General features: G+C 45.4%; 2 protein-coding genes across 6 annotated transcripts in view; one reads left to right on the forward strand and one right to left on the reverse strand.

The window, feature by feature from the left end:
- Positions 1-18684, forward strand: part of LPIN2 (lipin 2) — a 62935-nt gene that overhangs the window by 18076 nt on the left and 26175 nt on the right. For 4 of the 5 annotated variants that reach the window (XM_008174993.4, XM_042854793.2, XM_008174990.4 and 1 more), the window contains exons 2-4: positions 4769-4969; positions 8867-8962; positions 17511-17812. In XM_008174993.4, the coding sequence (XP_008173215.2) occupies positions 4778-4969; positions 8867-8962; positions 17511-17812 (590 nt within the window). In that variant the 5' untranslated portion in view covers positions 4769-4777. Of the gene's footprint in view, positions 1-4083; positions 4204-4768; positions 4970-8866; positions 8963-17510; positions 17813-18684 lie in introns of those variants that run through there. The other variant, XM_065585325.1, reaches the window with a different exon arrangement.
- EMILIN2 (elastin microfibril interfacer 2) overlaps positions 2246-18684 on the reverse strand; it is a 104478-nt gene continuing 88039 nt past the window's right edge. The window contains exon 9 of the mRNA XM_042854791.2: positions 2246-2840. The gene's annotated coding sequence lies outside the window, so the exon portion shown is untranslated. The remainder of the gene's footprint in view (positions 2841-18684) is intronic.

Consider the following 18684-nt stretch of genomic DNA (forward strand, 5'->3'; position numbering starts at 1 on the left):
ACCTGTGGTCCTCTTGACATATTGAGACTCCGGGCAGCTATACATTCTTAGATATGAAGTGGTGTTTTGACCCCTACTTGATCAATTTCATGTCCCAATTTGGATCTACTAAAATAACTAAAGGTAGTTTTCATTACCCCAAGTAAGCTATTCTTAAGAGCCTGACTTCTAAAATGTAGTCTCTCTTTTTTGCACTTGAAACTTAAATACCTGATTTGCAGCTTATTTAAAAAACAAACTGGACAATTCATATATAACAAAGATAGTTGAGTGGCTTTCAATTTTGATAAATGTTCTTCATGACCTTCAGTGTTACATCTGCTGTTTTGTAAACATAATTCTGCTGTTATTGCTACAGTAAGGTAGCAAAAATGCTTATTTCTAGAAGAGATTCCACAAGCTTCTTTATTGCAGCTGCATGTTGGTCTCCATAATTCTGTCATGCTGCTGTGCATTTGCATCTCTTCCCCCCTCCCCCCTGCTTCTGACGGCTTGTCTACACTACAAAATTACAGTTGATCTGTAGCCTCCGATTTTACAAAATCGATGGTGTATGTCCCCACTATGTACATTCCGTCGGCAGAGCGCATCCCCACTACCATTGGTAGCATCGACTCACAGAGTGATGCACTGTGGGCAGCTATCCCACAGTTCCTGCTCCCGATTGGTATTCTGGGTTAGGCTCCCAATGTCTGATGGGACAAAAACATTTTCGTGAAGTGTTTTGGGTACATATCGTAAGCCTCCCATGATGCTCTTGGCTCCTCCCTCCCTCCCTGAAAGCAACAGCAAACAATCATTTTCGCGCTTAAGCCTCGGTTACTTGTGCAGACGCCATAGCACAGCAAGCATGGACCCCGCTCAGCTATACGCTGTTGTTGTGAGCGTCACAAACTCCTCGCGCGTCGTCCTGCGATATTTGCAGAGCATAGTCAGGAACAGCCTCGCGGAAGAATGTGATGCCACACAAATAGCTGTGCTGGAAGCCATGGAACGGAGCAATTTGCACATACTGGCAGCAGCAGCCAAGCTTGTTGACACAGTGGAATGCCCCTTCTGGGCTAGAGAAACAAGGACAGACTGGTGGGACCGCATTGTGATGCAGATATGGGATGAGGAGCAGTGGCTGCATAACTTTCGAATGCTTAAGGCCACATTCATGGAACTTTGCAAATTGTTTTCTCCAGCTCTGAAGTGCAGAAATACCAAAATGAGACCTGCTCTGTCAGTTGAAAAAACGATAGCCCTGTGAAAGCCTGCAACGCCAGATTGCTACCGGTCAATCGGGAATCAGTTTGGAGTGGGTAAATCTACCGTGGGGGCTGCTGTGATCCAAGTAGCCAGGGAAATCAATTCACTTCTGCTAAGAAGGGTAGTGACTCTGGGAAACGTGCAGGACATAATGGATGGCTTTGCTGCGATGGGGTTCCCTAAATCTGGTGGGGCGACAGACGGAATGCGCATCCCTATCTTGGCACCAGACCACCTTGCCAAAGAGTACATAAACCAGAAGGGCTACTTCTCAATGGTGTTGCAAGCACTAGTGGATCACAGGGGTCGTTTCACCGACATCAACGTGGGATGGTCGGGAAAGGTACATGATGTGCGCGTCTTTAGGAACTCCAGTCTCTTCAGAAAGCTGCAAGAAGGAACTTTCTTCCCAGACCAGAAAATTACCATTGGTGATATTGAAATGCCAATAGTTATCCTTGGAGACCCATCCTTGGAGACCCAGCCTACCCCTTGCTCCCGTGGCTCATGAAGCTGTACACTGGCAGCCTGGACAGTAGTAAGGAGCAGTTCAACCAGAGGCTGAGCAAGTGCAGAATAGTGGTAGAATGTGCCTTTGGCTGTCTAAAGGGGCGCTGGTGCAATTTACTCACTAGGTTAGACCTCAGCAAAAGCAATATTCCTATTGTTGTTGCTGCTTGCTGTGCTCTACATAATATCTGTGAAAGTTAAGGGGGAAAAGTTTCTGCCTGGGTGGGGGGTTGAGGCAGATCGCCTGGCTGCCAATTATGAGCAGCCAGACACCAGGGCAATAAGTAGAGCACATTGAGGTGCACTGCATCTTCGAGAGGCTTTGAAAACCAGTTTCATGAATGATCCAACACTGATGTGACAGTTCTGTGTGTTGTTCCTTACCAACCTGCCCCCTTTTTCACATGTACTGCCCTGTAAACTAAACCCCCACCAACCACAGTGTGCACAGTGAATAAAGAGCCTCTTGTACTCAATTCATGCATTTTTATTATGCTAACAAACACAGAACAGAGACAGCAATGATAACCAGGTAAGGGCCTGATAACACAGGGAGGGAGGGGCAAGGACATGTAACTTATTACAATTGCACTGTCTAGCAATAAAAGCTGTGGGAATGAGAGCTTTCTGCTCCATGAACCATCCCCTGGAGTTGAGTTCAAGGGATAACGGAACTCTTCCCCTTCCTCCCCTCTGTATTCTAGGACATCTGGGAGAGGAGGATATGGAACTTGGTGAGGAGAGCAGCTGGTTCATCATTGGGTGCAGCGGGGCTCTACTGTCTAGCTGCCTTTCCTGCACCTCAACCAGATGCCTCAACATGTCTGTTTGCTCCCCCATGAGCCGCAACATCTCCTCATGCGTGTTACGCTCTTGTTCCCTGCTTGCTTTTCTGCCCTCTTGGTCAATGCGCTTGCTCTCTGAGTGTGAGAGCCTCCAGGCATGGAGCTGGGCCCTGTCAGCCTCGGAAGAACGCATCAAATCACGGAACATGTCTTCCTTTGTCTGCTTTTTTCGCCTTCTAATCTGGGACAGCCTTTGTGCTGGAGTGGAGGAAGCACCCAGAGAAAATGTTGCACCTGCAAGGAAAAGAATATGTTGTTGAAAACAAAAGGTTAACTGTTGCAATGAATGAAACAATTCACAGCAGTAAATACATTCCCCAAGGTACTCGGCCACTACCCGCCCTCCTCCCCCTACTTCGGAATTCGTAATGGACTCCGTTGTAGAGAAGGAACTGAGGAGCTCGGGCTGTGCACGTGCTATTCAAACACTGACAGCTCGAGAGGCGTGCACAGCCTGTAGAGGTACTGTTGTACAAATCTGTGACTGAAGGCTCTGGGATACACATTCACCTGAAGTGTAGCATCCACAGGGACACTTATCTCGAAGAATGTCAGTTATTCTCCTGTGCATTCCCCTCCTCCTCCTCTTCCTCATCAACAATGTCTTCCTCGTTGTTGTCTGTGGCCGTCTAGGTCCCCTGGGAGGTATCCACAGAGTGTTGGGATCCTGGTGGGGTCCCCGCCTAGAATCTCATGCAGCCACTCTCAGAAGCGGTTCACCGTCCCGGGCCAATGGGGGCAGCGAGAAGCGGCACGGGCGAGCGATGTGCTGGCCGCGGCTTCCCGCTGCCCCCATTGGCCCGGGACGGCAAACCGCGGCCAGTGGGGGCCGCGATCAGCCGAACCTGCTGCGTCAGCAGGTAAATAAAACTGGCCCGGCCCGCCAGGGTGCTTACCCTAGCGAGCCGCTTGCCAAACGTTGCTGACCCCTGGTTTACACTCTTTGTGTATGAAAGACTATCTTCATAAACTTAAGGTATGGAAATTCATTTTTTAAATAAAAGCTTAGGTTCCGTAGAAGTTGAGAGCAGTCACCAGAAAAGTTGCCTACTTGTCCCTGGTGAGTGGGTTTTTCAAGCCTTATATTAATAATGTTGGTAGCTGGATGTTGATGTTTCTCTGAACATGTTATATCGTCATCTATTTTTAATTCAGATATATTGTCTCCAGCAAGTAATTTTTAACTGTCAGAAGTATGTTGTCTCATCTAGCTACAATGGTTGGTCTTCTGTTGTAACTTTTTTCTATTTAAAAGTGAATTGAGGCATCTGTGTAAACTTCCTTAGAGTGGTTCTGCTTGTCCCTTTATTTCAGGTAAAAATCTTTCTTATTGCACTCTGTGACTGCTGCTGCAGATGAATGGCAGCACTTTTCCTAAAAGCTCTGGGAAGGGTTCGATACACTGAATGTTTTATGTTGAGAGAAGTCTTGACACTGCATATGTGTGGTGACTTTACTAGCAAATACATACAGTTCCTGCTTCAGAAGGCAGTTGTTTAATCTTGTGTAGGAGGAGGACTAGACTTCTTATCTGTCTTCCTTGGTTTTGTTTCACTTCTGTTCTACATCACTTTGCCTTCCAAGTAAGTCACTGAATGTAAGTAACTTTCATACTCTTATAATTTTTTTAACTTTGTTTATAAATTAGTGTGGTGAAAATGAAGGAAGAACCAGACATTGTGGAGGTACCAGAAGCTTATCCATACAGTTCTGTCAATATGTTGTGGTGTTGACCTGTGACATTGTTGTCTTCAGTAAAGATTGTCTGAACAATTGTATTAAAAATATTAAGATTTTTATGTAGGCAGTCCTCTGAGAATGAAACAGCCACACTGGGTTCCATTGAGAAGCTAAGCAGGACTTGAATCTAGGCCTTCAGAATTGAAAACAACATAAATTAGAAGTCTCTTTTAAAATAGTTTTTAAATAGTTTTTCATAGGTTAGCTTAAATTCTTTAATATAGGTTCATTTTGATATCTATGTGAAAACTGTCATTCTGTTTTGTGGAGGAGTTCAAAGTTCAGTCAGTGAAGTGCCTGTAAAAAGACTTGTGCTAATTATGTGGCTTATAGTAAACAGACTCGTTGATAATTAAATGATATTGCAAGATTAAATTTGGTACAAATATCTGACTTAATTTTTTCCTTTTTTTTTCTTTCAGTCTCAGACTATGAATTACGTGGGACAGCTTGCAGGACAAGTTCTAGTTACTGTGAAAGAGCTATATAAAGGCATTAACCAGGCCACTCTTTCAGGATGCATCGATGTAATTGTGGTTCGGCAGCAGGATGGTACATACCAGTGTTCTCCTTTCCATGTCCGATTTGGGAAGCTTGGTGTTCTGCGTTCTAAGGAAAAAGTGGTAAGTGTAGCAAATGGCATGGGCCTGGGGAATGGACCTGTCACTTGAAAGAAAATATAAATATATATATAAAAAATAAAATTATATATTTTTTCCTGTTACACATGCACAACCTGCAGCAATGCTGAGGCCAGAACACTTTCACACACAGGCGGTATAAGATGATGGTTTTGAGGTCTAATAGACAATCTTTGGCTGCACGGTCATCTGATAAGGAATGTATCACTGCAAAGATAAGTGTGTGCAGATCAGGAAGGAAAGATGAGATTTCTGAGAGCTACCCATTAAGCTATGAAAACTTAATATGAGCCCAAGGGATGTATAGTCTTTCCATGGCCTTAGACTTTTGGGAGGTTTTCAGAGTGCTGCTAGCTGAAGAAACATGGATCCAAGTGGCTGATTGTAGTACTGGGACCTCAGTTATTGCAGATTACTTATGCTTAGGGACGTTTATGTGTTAGTCATTACTCTCTTCCTCCTGTAACTTTCTTGATGCTATAAGAAATGTAATCAATACTCTGACATTTTATAGCCATCAAAGTTGCAAAAGAGTCTTATAACATGTTCAGGGGGTTTTCTCACACTTCAGTCAAATCTACCAGTTTGTCTCAAATGCAGGGCCGGCTCCAGGCACCAGCCGACCAAGCACGTGCTTGGGGCGGCACCTTAGAAGGGGTGGCCAATGTTCGGATGGCGGGGGGCGCTCACGGTGTTTTTTGTTTTCGTTTTTTGTTTCGGTCGGGCAGCGCGGAGGGTGTTTTGGCAGCGCGGGGGAGAGGGGGAGGCGGCGGGGATTTAGCGGCGCGGCGTGGCCCGGCGCTCCGGGGGTTTGGGCGGCGCGGCGCTTGGGGGTGGGGGGGGCAGGGGTTGGGGAGGGGCGGGGATTTGAGCGGCCCAGCCCTCCGGGGGTTTGGCCAGCCTGGCGAGGTGCTTGTGGGGGAGGTGCGGCGCTCGGGGTGGGTTTGGCCGGCCTGGCGAGGCGCTCGGGGGGGGGGGGTTGGCTGGCCTGGCGAGGCGCTCGGGGGGGGTTGGCCGGCGCGGCGCTCGGGGGGGGGGGGCAGGGGTTGGGGGGGGCGGGGATTTGAGGAGGGGCGGGGATTTGAGCGGCCCAGCCCTCCGGGGGTTTGGCCAGCCTGGCGAGGTGCTTGGGGGGGAGGTGCAGCGAGGCGCTCGGGGGGGGGGGGGGTGGCCGTCGCGGCGCTCGGGGGGGGGTTGGCCGGCGCGGCGCTCGGGGGGGTTCGGCGGCCCGGTGTTCCAGGGGTTTGGGCGGTGCGGCGCTGGGGGGGGGGTGTTATGGCGGGGCGCCAAAAAAGTTAGAGCCAGCCCTGCTCAAATGACAGCTTTTTACTAGTAAATGTGTATTTTCTTTTGTTGTTTAAATGGGACTGGCTCCGATACACTGGAGGAGGAAGTGCTTCATACCACATCTTGTGGCCAACTGTAGTCACTGTATTGACTAGTTTAGGAGGTCGTAACGTATACCCCATCTTAGCTGGGAGGAGGGACACTGCAACATGAGATCTTTAGGACTAGGAGGAGAAGGAAAACTGAGAGGCTCTTGGAGAACATAAGAATGGCCATATGGGTCAGACCATGGTCCATCCGCCCAGTACCCTGTCTTCTGACAGTGGCCAGTGCCAGAAGCCTCAGAGGGAATGAACAGAACAGGACAATTATTGAGCGATCCATCCCCTGGCATCCAATCCGCCATCAGAAGTTTAGGGACACCCAGAGAGTGGGGTTGTGTCCCTTACCATCCTGGCTAATAGCCATTGATGGACCTATCCTCCATGAACTCACCTAATTCTTTTTTGAACTCAGTTATATTTTTTGTCCTTCACAACATCTCCTGGCAATGAGTTCCACAGGTTGACTGTATGTTGTGTGAAGAAGTACTTCCTTATGTTTGTTTTAAACCTGCTGCCTGATAATTTATATACCACAAGAACTGGGGGTCACTCAATTAAAGGAGTAAATAACACTTCCCTATTCACTTTCTTGACACCATTCATGATTTGATAGACCTCTATCATATCCCCCTGTAGTCTCTTTTTCTAAGTTGAACAGTCCCAGAGTTTTTCATCTCTCCTTCTCTGGAAGCTGTTATACACTCCTAATTATTTTTGTTGACCTTCTCTGTATCTTTTCCAATTCACTCTTTTTTTGAGATGGGGCAGCCAGAACTGCACGCAGTGTTCAAGGTGTGGGCGTACCATGGAGTCATATAATGGCATTCTGATATTTTTTTATCTTATTTTCCATCCCTTCCTATTGGTTCCTGATATTGTTAGCTTTTTTCACTGCCGCTGCACATTGAGCGGATGTTTTCAGAGAGCTATCCACAATGATTCAAAGATCTTTCTTGAGAGGTAACAACTAATTTAGACCCCATCATTTTGTATGTATGTTAGGATTGTTTTCTAATATGCGTTACAGTGGAAACTCAGTTACGAACACCAGAGTATTCAATCAGGCAGCAGCGGAGACCAAAAAAAAAGGCAAATGCAATACAGTGTTAAATGTAAACTATTTTAAAAAGATTTGACAAGGTAAGGAAACTGTTTCTGTGCTTGTTTCATTTAAATTAAGATGGTTAAAAGCAGCATTTTTCTTCTGCATAGTAAAGTTTCAAAGCTGTATTAAGTCAGTGTAAAAATAACTTTTTTCAGTTTTGAAAAAAAGTAACATTTTGTTCAGAGTTATGAACAACTTCCATTCCTGAATCAGAGGGGTAGCCATGTTAGTCTGGATCTGTAAAAAGCAACAGAGGGTCCTGTGTCACCTTTAAGACTAACAGATGTATTGGAGCATAAGCTTTCGTGGGTGAATGCCCACTTCATCAGACCCACGAAAGCTTATGCTGCAATACATCTGTTAGTCTTAAAGGTGCCACAGGACCCTCTGTTGCTTTTTCCATTCCTGAGGTGTTCGTAACTATCTTCTGCTGTATTTTGTACTTAATCAACATTGAATTTCATCTGCCATTTTATTGACAGTTTTGTGAGATTCCTTTGTAACTTTGTCAGTGTTGGAATTAACTTCCTTGAGTAATTTTATATCAGTGACACACTCCTAGGGTGCAATCTGGAGCTGTGGGACCGTTGTGCCCCCTTAACACTTCCATCTGGGCTGTCTCTCTCAATGCTGTGCTAGTGACAAGGAGCAAACCCCTCCAAGTGCTGCGATCACTCAGCCAACAACGTCCAGGGACATACCCAGCTAAGTTGCATGAATGCTCTCGAAGCCATTCATGAAATATATAGGGGGAGACACCAGCAAATCCCACCCCCACAGCCTTGCACCCCAGAAATGTACCGTCTTACACTGCTCAAGACCCTCTCTTGAACAGTGCAAGCTCATTAATTAGTTCGACACTGTCAAAGGATAGTGGATATGCACCATCCTTTGTAGTCTGAGCAGATTCCCCAAGAACTTCAGATAAACTCACTCGTAAGGATAAAAGGTTAAAATAAACTTAACTACAGAAAGATAAATCGACAGTCCTACTTAAAATCTAATTGCAGTTAACTCAGGCGATTAACTCAAAAATTAATCGCGATTAAAAAAATTAATTGTGATTGTAGTTTTAATTGCACTGTTAAACAATAGAATATCAATTGAAATTTATTACATATTTTTGGATGTTTTTCTACATTTTCAAATTTCAAACCTCAATCTGCTTCCTAAAAAAGCACTGATTTCTTTTGTGGGGTAGGAGAGCACAAAGCAGGAGGTATGACAGTCTTCTTGGGAGAAGCCTGGAGTTGGAGTGGTGATCATAAAGTGGAATGCAGGCATCATATAAAAATAATCAGAGAGGAATCAGTCTTAAGGTAAATATTTGTGTGTTTTGCTGTGTGGAAGATACTCTACATTAAACTGTCTTTGCTCCCACAGATTGATATAGAAATTAATGGAGACACAGTTGATCTTCATATGAAGCTGGGTGACAATGGAGAGGCTTTCTTCGTACAGGAAACTGAAGAAGAATACGTAAGTGTTTTGTGGTGTTTGAAGAGTACATTGCTGAGTACATTGTTTAGTTAATTATATCCTGTTACTAGTGCTGTGTCTCATGTTCTCAATATTAAAATACAGCATTTTTAATGACTGATCTTTTTATTGCTGATTCATAACTTGCATTATTTGCTTGCAATAGTTCAATAAAATACTGTATCTAACACATTTACTGGTGGCAGGAAAGTAACAGATCCTCCTGAGCACACCTTGTTTTTCAGAGCTGTAATAGGAAGACTTGCTGCACTTTTCACCCTGTTTGCTTAGAACAGTAATCTATTATGTCGTTAATTTTAGGGTGATGTTGACTGTACAGACTGTGCAGTGACTGTTAACTACTCTTTGCAAGTAGTTCAAGTCACTTGTGTTACTGACCTCAGTATCAGTGTGGTTTGTTTACATTGGCAGGGTGCAGTTTCTTATCTCTGAATTTTCATTAGTTAACTTGTTTTCCAAAACTAGGAAGTCATTATAGTGGGTTGGCTTTCTGATACAGTTGTCCTCTGAATATCCCCCAAGGCCTCTTGAGATTGTAGGCTTTTCAGCTCTTGATGCTTACACATCTGTTGCCTTAAAAAGTATAGCCTTGGGGAGTGGAGGAAGCCCGTAGTAACTAGTACAGAATAGTTACTGCTTAGAAAGCAAATTAAACTAATCAACAAAAAAAGGCACTCTGAGGGCTTGTCTACACTATGCAGCTTTTAGTGGCAAGGTTGTGTCGACACAGCCTTGTCGCTAAAAGTCAGCGCGTGTGAATGCTTTCTATTGGTATTTTGTCGGCACTTTTGCCGACAATACTTCCAGCCCTGTGAGCGGCAGTAGCTTTGTTGGCAGGAGAGCACTCCTGCCGACAAAGCCGCGTTCACACTGCCACTTGTGTTGGCAAAACTTTTGTCTTTTGCAGGGGGGCTTTTTAAAATACCCGTGAAAGACAAAAGTTTTGTCGACAGCGTCACAGTGTAGACAGTCCCTTAGTGCAGAACAAGATGTTCCACACAGAGAAGTTAGTATGGAATAGCTATCGCACTTTAAATTTACACCCTACTTACTTCACATTAACTTCCCTGAATAGACAAGCCCTTACTTTCTTCAGTATTTCATATTCATAGCAAACTGCATTATATGCGCATATGTCAAAGCTTGTCTCAGTTGATAGATATTTTGTGATTCATAAAGCCTCTTCCACATCCTGATCATGGACTTGGGGGGGGTGGTGTCATAGGCATTGGTGTTTTTGGAGGGAATAGGAGACATATCAAAAGTAAACACTTTTTGGACAATGAAATACAAACAGATTATAAATGAATGTGAAAAGTCATGAAAACTTGCAAATCTTAAAAATGAACTAGCTGTTGGGGGTGGGGGTGGGAAGAGTGGCAGTTCATTTTTTTTATGAAATAAATAACTCACTATGGAAGCAAAGTGGTTGTGAATCATTCACAATGAAAGGGGAAAAATCAGCATCAACATTATTAGTACTCAAAATAATAACTTGTGAAGAAGAACCATAATGTCTAGGAAGAGAATGGAGACTCAGATTCTAACAGCAAAAAATCTAAGTACATCAGCAGTAGGAAGCCTGCCAAACAATCAGTCGGGCCACTCAATGATTGAGGTACTACAGGAGCACTCAAGAACTGTGGAGAAGTTAAATGAATTATTTGCATCAGTCTTCACTGCAGAGGATGTGAGGGAGATTCCCATACCTGAGCCATTTTTTTTAGATGACAAATCTGAGGAACTGTCCCAGATTGAAATGTCAGTAGAGGAGGATTTTGAACAAATTGATAAATTAAACAGTAATAAGTCACCAGCACCAGATGGTATTCGCCAAAGTGTTCTGAAGGAATTCAAATATAAAATTGCAGAACTACCAACTGTGGTATGTAACCTATTATTTAAATCCGCTTCTGTACCAGATGACTTAAGGGTAGCTAATGTGACACCAATGTTTAAAAAAGGATCCAGAGGAAAGCCTGGCAGTTATAGGCCAGGAAGCCTAACTTCATTGTCAGGCAAATTGGTTGAAACTGTAGTAGGAAACAGAACTATCTGACACGCAAATGAACACAATTTGTTGGGGAAGAGTCAACACAGCTTTAGTAAAGGGAAATCATGCCTCACCAATCTATTAGAATTCTTTGAGGGAGTCGTCAAACATGTGGACAAAAGAGATCCAGTGGATATAGTGTACTTGACTTTCAGACTTTGACAAAGTCTCTCACCAAAGGCTCTTAAGCAAAGTAAGCAGTCATAGGATAAGAGGGAAGGTCTATCCTCATGGATCTGTAACTGGTTAAAAGACAGGAAACCAGGGTAGGAATAAATGGTCAGCTTTCATAATGGAAAGAGGTAAATAGTGGTGTCCCCGAGGATCTATACTGGAACAAGTGCGGTTCAACATACTAATAAATGATCTGGAAAAACGGATAAACTGAGGTGGCAAAATTTGCAGACGATACAAAATTACTCATGATTAGGGCTCCATGTTTGTCACGGAGGTCGCGAAAGTCACGGATTCCCCAGAAGCCCCAGGACCAGCCACTCGGGTGGCCCTGCAGCCAGCCGCACCAGGCGCTGCTGGAGCAACCTAGGGCCAGCTGCACTGGCCGGTGCTCTGGTGGTCCCTGGCAGCTAGCTCTGGGGAACGCCTGAACAGCGGCCAGTGCAGCTGGCCCTGGAGATCACCTGAGAAGTGATCCCATGGGCAGTGGGATCAGCCGCAGCTCGGTGGCTCCTGTCAGCGGTCCTGGGGCGGCCAGAGCAGCAGCTGGCCCCCCGGGCTTCCCCTCCTCTGCACTGGCTTCTCCACCCACCCCACCCCCCGCAGCTGGTGCTGCGGACCTCCCGGGTTTCCCCCAAAGGTTCAATCGGGTATTTATGGTATAAGTATGGGCTATGGGTTTTTTTCCTTGCCTGTAACCTGTCCGTGACTTTTGCTCAAAATACCCGTGATTAAATTGTAGCCCTACTCATGATAGTTAAGTCCAAAGCAGACTGCGAAGAGTTACAAAGGGATCTCACAAAACTGGGTGGACTAGGCAATAAAATGGCAGATGAAATTCTGTGTTGTTAAATGCAAAGCAATACATGTTGGAAAACATAATCACAACTACACATACACAATGATGGGATCTAAATTATCTGTTACCACTCAAGAAAGAGATCTTGGAGTCATTTTGAATAGTTCTCTGAAAACATCTGTTCAATGTGCCGCGGCAGTCAAAAAAAAGCACTAACAATGTTAGGAACCATTAGGGAAGGGACAGAAAATAAGAGAAAATATAATGCCACTATATAAATCCGTGATATGGCCACACCTTAAATACTGCCTGCAGTTCTGATTGCCCCATCTCAAGAAAGATATATTGGAATTGGAAAACGTACAGAGAAGGACAACAAAAATGATTAAGGGTATGGAACATCTTTCGTATGAGGAGAGATTAAAAAGACTGACTTTTCAGTTTGGAAAAGAGATCAGTAAAAGGGGATATAACAGAGGTCTATACTTACTACTTCACATAACACAAGAACCAGGGATCACCCAATGAAATTAAGAGGCAGCAGGTTTAAAACAAACAAAAAAGAAGTACTTCACACAATGCACAGTCAACCTGTTAAACTCGTTGCCAGCGGATATTGTGAAGGCCAAAACTATAATGATGTTCAAAAAAGAATTGGATAATTTCATGGAGAATAGATCCATCAATGGCCATTAGCCCAGATGGTCAGGGATGCAACCCTGTGTTCTGGGTGTCCCTAGCCTCTGATTGCCAGAAGCTGGGAATGGTCACTCAATTGCCTGTTCTGTTCATTCTCTCTAAAGCACCCTGCATTGGCCACTGTCAGAAGACAGGATGCTGGGCTAGACAGACCATTGGTCTAATCCAGTATGGACATTCTTATATTCTTAATATAACACGTAACATGACTAAATACAAAACTGAAAGCAGTTCTTTTGCAGGCAGAGAGCAAACCAATCACTGATGGGAATTGATCAGTCAAAAGTTTAAAAAACCACCAACCCAACAACCACTTCCTAAATGTCTAGGACAGGACTTTAACACAGCTGTTGCACTTAATATAAACTAAAACCAAGTTATAAAACAATAGTTAATCCACTATTGCCTATCCTATCTGTATAACCAGGGCCGGCTTTAGCAAGAGCGGGGCCCGATTCCTGGGGGCGGGGCTTGCAGCAAGCCCCGCCCCCAGGAATCGAGCCGCGCCGTGGGGGGGGACGGGGACGGGGGGAGACCCGCGCCGCGGGGACCGGGCCGGAGCCGACCCGAGCTGCGGGGGCCGGGCTGGAGCCAAGCCGGGCCAGAGCCACTGGGGCCTGCGGGAACGGGCCGCGCCTCCCCGGAGCCCTTCTGGCGCCCCCACCACCCCAGCTTACCTTGTGCTGCCGTCCCGCCCCTGCTTCTTTTCAGACTTCCCGCGAATCTCTGATTCGCGGGAAGCAGGGGAGGGGGCGGAGCGTTCAGGGGAGGGGAGGAGGGGGAAGTGAGCTGGGGGCGGGGTGGACAGCTGCAGCGCGGGGCCCTCTTGGCGCGGGGCCCAATTCAGCTGAATCGGCTGAATCGGCCTAAAGCCGGCCCTGTGTATAACAGTGTTCCAGATAACTATTAGTAGGTACAGGTACACATAAAGGCAACAGAAAAAGTAGTTGCAGGACTGAGAATAGAATTGAGGCGTCCTGGTTTCTAGTCCCCTGTCTAGCTGAAATATTTGATATTTCCTCTTTGTTTCAGCTGCTCATTCTGTCTCACCAACACTTAGTTTTCAGTTTTCTTTTAAACTATGCCGTAGTGTGCTAGATGCACAGACAGCCACTGGACACTTCAGCCCCTTAATAAGAGAGCTCGTTCCCAAGTGTCTCAGATTACTAACACTTCATACATGTATATAGTATATTCGTAAAGTTCAAGACCTGAAAAGGGCTGCCAAGATATTCTGAAAGCTGAGCAGTCTGGTTACAGATCCATTTAGTTATTTGGAAGAAACATCTGCATCATGATAGGAAAGGCCATTGAACCTCTTACCTTTTTGCTGTAAAATGTTCAGCTGGGAAATGGACATGAAGCTGTTTTTGGATCTTAATGGAGATCCCTTATGTCCTGCTTTCAGGAATACTGTAATGTGATTTGCACACTTCATTTCTTAAATAAGATCTTTAAAAGCATCCTTTGTTTTTATTCTCACTCCTGACTTCAATCTTAAGGCAGCATACTATATTATGCTGGGGGGAGGGATAGCTCAGTGGTTTGAGCATTGGCCTGCTAAACCTAGGGTTGTGAGCTCAATCCTTGAGGGGGCCACTTAGGAATCTGGGGCAAAATTAGTACTTGGTCCTGCTAGTGAAGGCAGGGGGCTGGACTCAATGACCTTTCAAGGTCCCTTCCAGTTCTAGGAGATAGGATATCTCTATTAATTTAATTTAATTTGATTAGGGCTGACAAGCGATTAAAAATTTATTATGATAAATCACAATTAATTTTAATCACACTGTTAAACAATAATAGAATACCATTTATTTAAATATTTTTGGATGGTTTTCTACATTTTCAAATATATTGATTTCAATTACAACACAGAATACAAAGTGTACAGTGCTCAATTTATATTTATTTTAGATTACAAATATTTGCACTGTAAAAAACAAAAGAAATAGTATTTTTCAATTCCCCCATTGCAAGTACTGTAGTGCAATCTCTTTATTATGAAAGTTGAATTTACAAATGTAGGATTATGTAAAAAAAAAAAAAAAAATCTGAAAAAACCTGCATTCAAAAACAAAACAATATAAAGCTTTAGAGCCTACAAGTCCATTCAATCCTACTTCTTGTTCATCCAATTGCTCAGACAAACAAGTTTGTTTACATTTACGGGAAATAATGCTGCCACTTTTTGTTTACACCTGAAAGTGAGAACAGGCATTCACATGGCACTGTTGTAGCCAGCGTCTCAAGATATTTAAATGCCAAATACCCTAAAGATTCATATGTCCCTTCATGCTTCAACCACCATTCCAGAGGACATGTGTCCATGCTGATGAGGGGTTCTGCTCTATAACGATCCAAAGCCGTGCAGATCAATGCATGTTCGTTTTCATCATCTGAGTCAGATGTTATCAGCAGAAGGTTGATTTTTCTTTTTTGATGGTTCGGGTTCCACATAGGAGTGTTCTTTTAAGACCTCTGAAAGCATGCTCCACACCTAGTCCCTCTTAGATTTTGAAAGGCACTTCAGATTCTTAAACCTTGGGTCGAGTGCTGTACTATCTTTAGAAATCTCCCATTGGTACTTTCTTTGTGTTTTGTCAAATCTGCAGTGAAAATGTTCTTAAAACAAACAACGTGTGCTGGGGTCATCATCTGAGATTGCTATAACATGAAATAATATATTATCTCACCCACCTTGTCTCTCTAATGAACATTTCTTATTAATATTACAGTAATGCCAAAAACATACTAGATACTATATAGAAAAATGATGCGATTCTCAGTGTCACAGTTTCAGGGTAACTGCATCTGTATTCCCACTCCTTGAAGACACCCACTTAATGATTTCCAGCTCCCAGCCATCATATCTCTTGGGCACAGATGTGTGTCTCATTTAATCCTGATTAGGGTTTTCCAGGCTGCATGGTTCCATGCCCACACTGATATCCCCAGCAAGCCAGGCTGCCTAAACAAGCCAGCACCCGCACTTTGCTTTCTCTCCAGAATCTAACCAGCATATTGCTCACAGTTGTTAATTACCACACAACTCTTTCTAAGCAAGCACATTTATTTTTAAAGTCAAAACTTTTCAGAGAAAACAAATTAAAAACAAAAAAACCTACATGCATGCTAAAAAGCTTATCGGAGGTCAGCCCTCAACTGGGTTTTCACCTTGGTTACAAGTTCAAAACTGTTTCAGATTCAGAACTAGAACCCAGGCTGGGCAGTTCAGCCATTTCTTTGTACAGCTCAGGCCTTTGATCTCCACTCTCTGGAAACAGGGCCAGATTAACTTTTGTGGACCTGGCACCAAACATATTTGTTGGCCCCCATAGGAGCAAAGGGGCATAGTGTGTGTGAGAGGGGGTTAGCCCCCAGAGTAAGGGGCCGACCGCGTGCAGTGGGCCTCGATGTGGCGGGGGTGGTCCTACTCCGCCCAGCTGAACATGAGCACACAGTTTACAAACTGGCAGTTGCCAGATGCACACTGTCCAACCTGGCCCTGTGCTGCCAAAGCGCCGCCCTAACTCCTTATGCCCAGCAACACCCCACTACAACTGCACCCCACCACCTCTGCTCACTCGCACACCCCACAGGCCTCCCCCCCCCAGTGCCCCAACACATACAGACCTTCCCTCCTTCTCCCCGCCCACAGCCTAGTGGCCCTCCCAAGCCCAGCACCCCAACACGCACAGACCTCCCCCACTGCCCAGCACCCACCGGAGACCCATTCCCCCATGGCCAGCCGCACTCACCAGCCCTGCTGGGAGGTGACTGTGTCCACTGGGCTGAGCTGACAGTGCAGCTGGGGCCAGTCCCAGGATGTGGACCCTCGGGAGCGGTGTGATCAGCCAGGCCCAAGCCAGAGTGGGGCCTGCCCAGATTGCATTCCCTCCGGACCCACTTGCCTGGTGGGGCTTGGCTGAGCCTCTGTTCTACTCTTTCCCCCCTCCCCCGCCCCTTCCCCACAAACTGTCTGAGACAGCCAGCCCCTGCACCAGTCCCAGGTGACTTGGCCTCTGGGTACACAGGTGGGGGTCCTGCAGCTGGCGGACAGCAGAGACTGCTCAGAGCTGGAACCACAGTGGGGAGCAGGGCAGATCCCTGGGACGTGACTCCTCAGAGCCCCCTTCCCCCGGTTGCGCCCACCGGCCAGCAACCCTTCCCAGCCCACATAGCAGAGCCCAGCTGCTGGTCGGCGAGCTGCCTACAGGCGACTGGGACCTGCTGGCTTCGAGCTGTTCACACAGCAGGGCCTTGGCCATGGGCTGCCCCGAGCAAGGAGCCAGACCCTAAGTCCATAAAGGGCTCCTTCCCAGTGTGGGCCTGGTGCCTTTGGTGCCATTGTAAACCCGCTACTGTCTGGAACAGGTAATGAGCAAAGACCCACACCTCAGGACGTATCTTCAAAAGCCTGGATTTCTGCATATCCAGAGGTGTGAAATTTGCATTAATTTCTCCCTAGGTATTCCCCAGAAAATCCACTTCACACTTATCCTAAAGTCCATTCTTGCCTGGCATATTACACACAATTCCAGCCCATAAGATGTAAATTTTGCCTTTAGGTGCAGTGGACTTCAAAGATACTTAAATTTAATTTCAATAAGGTCTCCCAGGAGTCAGTCATGTGGGGCAGTATTGCTGATCAGGCAGGAAATTTGCCATATCTGCCAGTCAGTCCTTGATGCTGCTCACCTCTCCCACCCCACTGCACCCCCACATTTATTTAACCTTTTGTTATTCTGTTTGTGTACATAATAATGTATCTGCTTATTTATTATTCCCCTTATTTTGGTTAGGAAAAAGTTCCTGCATATCTGGCAACCTCCCCAATAATCACTGAGGATCAGTTCTTTAAAGAGATTGAAGATCTCTTGCTGAAGTCGGGTGAAAATGAAAGGACATGTCAGAGCTCTGAAGTTACACACATCATGGAAACAGAGACTCTGTTCACCTCAGGGTCTGTGAAGAAGAAAAAGCGAAGAAGAAAGAAATATAAACAAGATAGCAAGAAGGAAGATCAGATCTCCTCTTCTGGGGTTGAAGAGATTTTTGAAATAGAAATCAGCTCTGATGACGAGAGGGGTGTTCAACATCTGAGGTAAATTGTTAAATACATACTGAATGCTTTCATGTGGTATCACTAAGGCTTCGTACTGTGGCTTGTGTATTAACTTTTTCTCTTATGTAAGGTACCCTTGAGTCAGAGTAGGTTTCAATAAGTTCTAGAATGTGGAAGTCCAAGAGTTCTTTCCTCAAAAATACAAACAAATTATATTTGTAATTTGACTTCTTCCAGCACTCTTCAGAATCTTTCAGAATTGAATTTTGGATCCCAGTGCAAATGCCAAATCTTGTTTAAGCTAGTGTCTTCCATCAAAATTATCACTCATGTCCCTAGCAATCAGTCCCATGGGGCTGGTCAGGCTGGCAACACACTACAGAGCACACTTACATAATGCTGTAAATGTATATGTCACTTTATAGAACACTAAAAAGCAGTCCTGACCTGAAGATGTTAAATATACAGAAGTGTTCTGATTGTGGTGGAGAAAACTGCTGTCTTTCAAGTCACCTTTTAAGGCAGGGGTGGGCAAACTTTTTGGCCTGAGGGCCATATCTGGATATGGAAATTGTATGTCGGGCCATGAATGCTCACAAAATTGGGGGTTGGGGTGTGGGAGGGAGTGAGAGTTCTGGCTGGAGTTGCGGGTCCCAGGATGGGGCCAGAAATGAGGGGTTATGGGTGTGGGAGGGGGCTCTGAGCTGGGGAAAGAGGGTTGGGGTGTGGGGGAGGAGGCTTCGGGCTGGGGCTGAGGGGTTCAGAGTGCGGGAGAGGGCTCCAGGCTGGGGCAGGGGGTTGGGGTGGGGCCCAGGATGAGGGGTTTGGGGTGCAGAAGGGTGCTCCAGGCTTGGGACCAAGGGATTCAGAGGGCAGGAAGGGGATTAGGGCTGGGGCAGGGGGTTGGGACA

The sequence above is a fragment of the Chrysemys picta genome, chromosome 2 (genome assembly GCF_011386835.1).
Source record: "Chrysemys picta bellii isolate R12L10 chromosome 2, ASM1138683v2, whole genome shotgun sequence".
NCBI classification, from domain to species: Eukaryota; Metazoa; Chordata; order Testudines; family Emydidae; genus Chrysemys; species Chrysemys picta.